This window comes from Ursus americanus, chromosome 27 (genome assembly GCF_024610735.1).
Source record: "Ursus americanus isolate L20-20 chromosome 27, mUrsAme1.1.p, whole genome shotgun sequence".
NCBI classification, from domain to species: domain Eukaryota; kingdom Metazoa; phylum Chordata; class Mammalia; order Carnivora; family Ursidae; genus Ursus; species Ursus americanus.
The window spans coordinates 24,875,774-24,880,185 of NC_142153.1; the positions used below are offsets into that span (position 1 = coordinate 24,875,774).

The 4,412-nt window shown below is 46.7% G+C and overlaps 1 protein-coding gene across 1 annotated transcript; it reads right to left on the minus strand.

The window, feature by feature from the left end:
• Window positions 1-500: 500 nt before the first annotated feature.
• Window positions 501-3,848, minus strand: LOC123800920 (beta-defensin 105). Its single transcript, XM_045810871.1, has 3 exons — window positions 3,779-3,848; window positions 3,389-3,430; window positions 501-628 (listed from the first exon to the last, which is right to left on the minus strand). The coding sequence occupies exons 1-3, from the start codon at window positions 3,846-3,848 to the stop codon at window positions 501-503; spliced, it is 240 nt and encodes a 79-aa protein (XP_045666827.1).
• Between the last annotated feature and the right edge of the window lie 564 nt (window positions 3,849-4,412).

A 4,412-nucleotide genomic window follows, 5' to 3' on the forward strand; every position in this document is an offset into this window, starting at 1 on the left:
ACGACTGACAGTGTGTTGATATACCAAGAAGTGATACGGATAATTTCCTGTATGCTATAAAATTATAATTCCCTTAACACAAATGCGGATGCCATTGCCGTGTATCTGTTTGGTTAAAATTATTACACATAGATACACAGAACATGACAGGGGTGAACACATCCCTTTTCCGGGCTCCAGGCTATGACCTTGTAGAAATGAAAGCTTCTCGGAGTCTCAATTTCTTCTCCATATGAGGAAAACATGGGGGAAAGATTTGAAAACTATAAGGGACTCTACAAATAGTAGTAGTGGTATCTGAGTAGGCTATTAGCTACCCACTCAGATCTTGATTTTTTAAAGGATTATCTTTAAACGTAAGCCCAGAAACAAAACAAAGGGAGAGAGACATTAGAATGATTCTGAGACTCACTCACAGTGCGACTTGGGTAAGGCACACAACTTCTCTTGTCCTCCCTTGACTATCAAGTCCCCCTTGGAAAGCCAGGAGAGGGCCCGCTTCAGCTGATCTTCCGTCGGCAACAGAAAAAGTTCATCTTGCAGTTTCCAACAACCTTCTCCTCCTCGGTGCACATCCTCCTGCATTTACCCCGGCTGAGCCTGCAGGGTTCACAGGCAGCGAACTCACCTAGGTCGACAAACAGCAGCTGATACATCTCTCCAGGGACTCCCTGGAAGTGGGAGAAGGTCAAAAGCCACCAAAAAAAAAAAAAAAAAAAGGGAGAGGGTTTGTATGACCCTAAAGAACCAGCCCCAATTTCTCAAAGAGCTCTGCTTTCTTCAGGATGGAGTTGGGGAAGAGTTAATGTTGAAGCAAGAGGTAGGCACCTTCCCTGTTCTCCATGCCACGCACGCGTCAAAAGTAAGCAAGCGCGGTCGGACAAAGTGTGATGTATACTGTAGAGCCATAAAAATACACGCCTGATCCTTCTGTAAAGGTTACAGGATGAAGGTGGGGAGGCCACCTCGTGGTTTGAAAGGGTTTTTGAAGGCAGAGGTCAAGTTAGGTTCAGTTCTGGTTTGGGCCTGGTAATGGTGAACTGCCTGACCTCAGCTTTCTCATTGGCCATATGGACATTCTAGAAATACTTGTCTACACTGTAGAGTGGTCAAATGGAGTAAGTTACGTGAGAATATTTTGCCAAACACTATGTCCTCCATTAGTTATTTTTGTTGTTACTTTAAGCAGAAGATTTTTTATATGACCACAAAAATTTTTTCAGGGTAACTTTCATGGACCAGGTAGATAGGGCCTTTGCCAGCCAAGAATCTGTTATCAGCTGGTCTGGTTCTCCAAGGGCAACACTTATGTTGTAACCCCTTACTCTCTTTCTAATTTACCATGCTCTTCTCAGGAACCTCAGAACTACATGGAAGCTTACAGGTTGGTCTCTCTACTGCAACCATTCATCGGGCTCCCTGACAGCCCGTTTGCCCGTCCCCAGTAGCTATTTCAGTCTTCATGCTCCCTGTCCCAGCACCTGCTCTTCCCTCACATCATTGCTCAGTAACGAGCCCAGAGGTGGTCCATTCCTGGGCTGCATTCCACCCCCTTGATGCTGGATCTCCTGAACACTAACCCAGAGACTCTTTGTGCTCATGCTAACTGCTGCTTGCATTGTGCTGGAGCTGGCTGTGGGCATGGGGACGGCTGTAGCTGTCCAGTTACTTCTGTGAAGGCCACCATCAGAGTCAGCCTTTGCTCTGGTAAGCCCAGGTCCGCGTCACCCGCCGCTTCTGCTTGATATTATGTACTCATCACACGTTGTGTTAAGAATTCAGACGGGCTCTGAAACAAAGTCCCTGATGACTTTTATTCCAACCTGCTTTAACGAGAGGTGAGGACAGACACAAGCTAACGTTCTACTGAAGATGCCCTTCCACCAGCAGCAGGTCACACCAAAGCTCCCTGATAACGTTTATAAATAAAGAACCAGTGTCTTGCTTCCCCGCTATGACGGTCTAGCTCTACAGAAAAAGTCAATGACTCTGAAGCATCTCCGCTCAATCGCTATGCCTCAAGCTTCTCAACTCCTTGTTCCCTTCTAGCTCCTGATTTTATTGTTTTCTCCTCTTGAGTTCCCATCTTCTTCCTTACCTGGGAACTTCTGCATCAGCTTCCACCTTGTTTTCCCAGCTCATGTGAGTTCAACCTGTCTTCACCTGGAGTTGATGCCGCAGCCTGTCTTACCTCCCGAACCTTGCCTTACCGAGGCAGGGAAGAATCAGCGTTTGCAATCTTGGAACCAGATAGGAGATAGAATTATGTTGTATTTCTAACCTGACCTACTCTTCGGCATGCCAGGGATTGTCTCTAGATGCCCATTCGCTGCTGAATTAGAACACGTGTTCTCCCACCCATCACCCTGGTGACCTTCTCTGGATGCAGGGCTTCTGTGCGATGGGCAGAATGAGTATTTGCGAACGCGTCTTCTCTTTTCAGGCCATGGATGGCCTGATTGTCCAGTGCTACAGTTTTGTGGAGGAGTTTGTACGCCACCTCTGCATAAGGGTATTTCTGCGCACTGTTCCACCTGATTGAGAATCACAGAATTAGACCTTTGTGACTCTGGCACCCTGAGTTGGAAGCCTAGCTTACCACTTGTCATGTGTCACCTGGGCAGAATGAATGACCGTCGCATCTGTGTCTCAGCTTCCTCATCCTCTATAAGGTGGTGATTACGATAGTACCCACATCGTAGGGGTGAATGTTTGAAGATTAAATGACATGATCCCCATGAACTTTGTAGACTGCCCGGCACCTAGTCAGCCCTCAGTGACTAGTAGCCACCTGAATTTTTTTTCTCACTCCAAAATTCTGTCTAAACACTTTTAAATTCTGTTTGCAATTACCCAGGGGTATTTCTTTCAGTTCCGTTTATAATATGCTTTCTTCTGTAGATAAGTGCACAAATAGAGATTGGGGGCTCTTTGCTGTGCAGAGCTCTTGTCATGGTGATGAGATTTCACCATATTTGGTCCTTCTTAGATTAGTAGCATGGATTGGGACACATTTTGCTGGGCTTGGGAGCAGAGCCTGTGAGAGACGGATGAGCGTGTTCTCAGAGCAGTCAGTGCTCATTGGCTGGTACAGGCACGATCCCCTAATCTTGCTTAGTTAGCACCATGAGCTAATGAGACGAGCCACCAGGTCCAAATCGCTATGGCCAAAATTCCATTGCAGTCACAGTCAAGCTCTGTGAGATGGCTAACCCAGTTATGATGCTGGCTACAAAAGGAAGTGAAGACAGATGAAGAAGTCTGGGATTTCAAGCAACTAACTCTGTTCTCACTATCATTTCCATCACTCCTAGTCTCCAAAAGTCAGAGGGAGCTGACAGGTCAGAGGTCCTAAAAGTAGACATTATACACGAGGGATTCAACTTACCTCCGGGAAGTGGCTCAGAATACTCGAGTCCTGCCTGGCACCCTAAATTCAGAACAACACATTTTGGATATTAAAATCAGTGCAGGAAATAATGATGTATAAAACAGTACTCCCAGCTCCCCACATCTGCTGTCAAAGGACAGCAGGTCACAGAGCTGTATCTTTATGCTATTTCTGAGGGCCAACACTCCCAGTAACCAGTAAGAAGTTTTAAAAATGGGGGGTGGGGTGGTTAGCAGTTTGCTTAGAAAATTCCACTGCAGATTCAAGAAAATCCCACGAGCAGCTCAGTGGCGGGCTGACTATTACTCTTAATTTTACAATGGTCCACGGAAGAGCCATCAGGCTTTATGATCTGCCCCCTTCACAATACCATCCTTTTCCAATTACCTGATAGAAATTGAGCCAAAATGAAGAAAAAGGCAAGGATAAAATAAGACATCTTTCTGCTTAGGGTCATCTCTGAGGGAAGCCTCTTCAGAGTAGAGGTTTGGGACCTCTCTGAAAGGACAGGAGGCTCACTTATATTTGCAAGTAATGGGGAACGCTCTTGGCCAGTGAAGTGAATCAATAAAGAAAACACATTTATATGCTCCATTTCCCAGGATCAAGGACTGATAATGATGGACAATAACCCTTGGCCTCCACAAAGCCTTGTATTCTGGGAGCTCTGGCCAGGGCAGTGCAAGGAACACGAGGCCAAGAGCTGGAAAAGCAGAAGCCACCCCGATCCTCCCGATCCAGCAAGTAGGAGCCTGCTACTCCCTTTCTTTCTCAGAATTTACTCTTCTCTTCCATTGACTAAAGAGCAACTGCAGTTACTGAGAGTCAACACAGTATTGCCAGCCTCTCAGCCTTGGTGTCAGGCTCTAGTGATGACGATGGGGACGTGCTTGGAACACAGGGACAGCTTGGAAGGAGGCCTGGTGCCTTCTAAGAAGAGCCCAAGAAGCAGGCGCTGTTCCTTCCCGGGCTCTCATTTGCACTACTCGTCAATAACCCCAGGAGCAAGGGGGGAGGGCGG

What these genes read in the sequence shown, in the direction of transcription:
- LOC123800920 (XM_045810871.1), bottom strand. Translation starts at nt 3,848, where the DNA reads ATGACCCTAAGCAGAAAGATGTCTTATTTTATCCTTGCCTTTTTCTTC. An exon ending in TTTGGCTCAATTTCTATCAG is followed by an intron (nt 3,431 to 3,778) that starts GTAATTGGAAAA and finishes TTCTGAATTTAG; the next exon opens with GGTGCCAGGCAGGACTCGAG. An exon ending in TTCTGAGCCACTTCCCGGAG is followed by an intron (nt 629 to 3,388) that starts GTAAGTTGAATC and finishes TTGTCGACCTAG; the next exon opens with GTGAGTTCGCTGCCTGTGAA.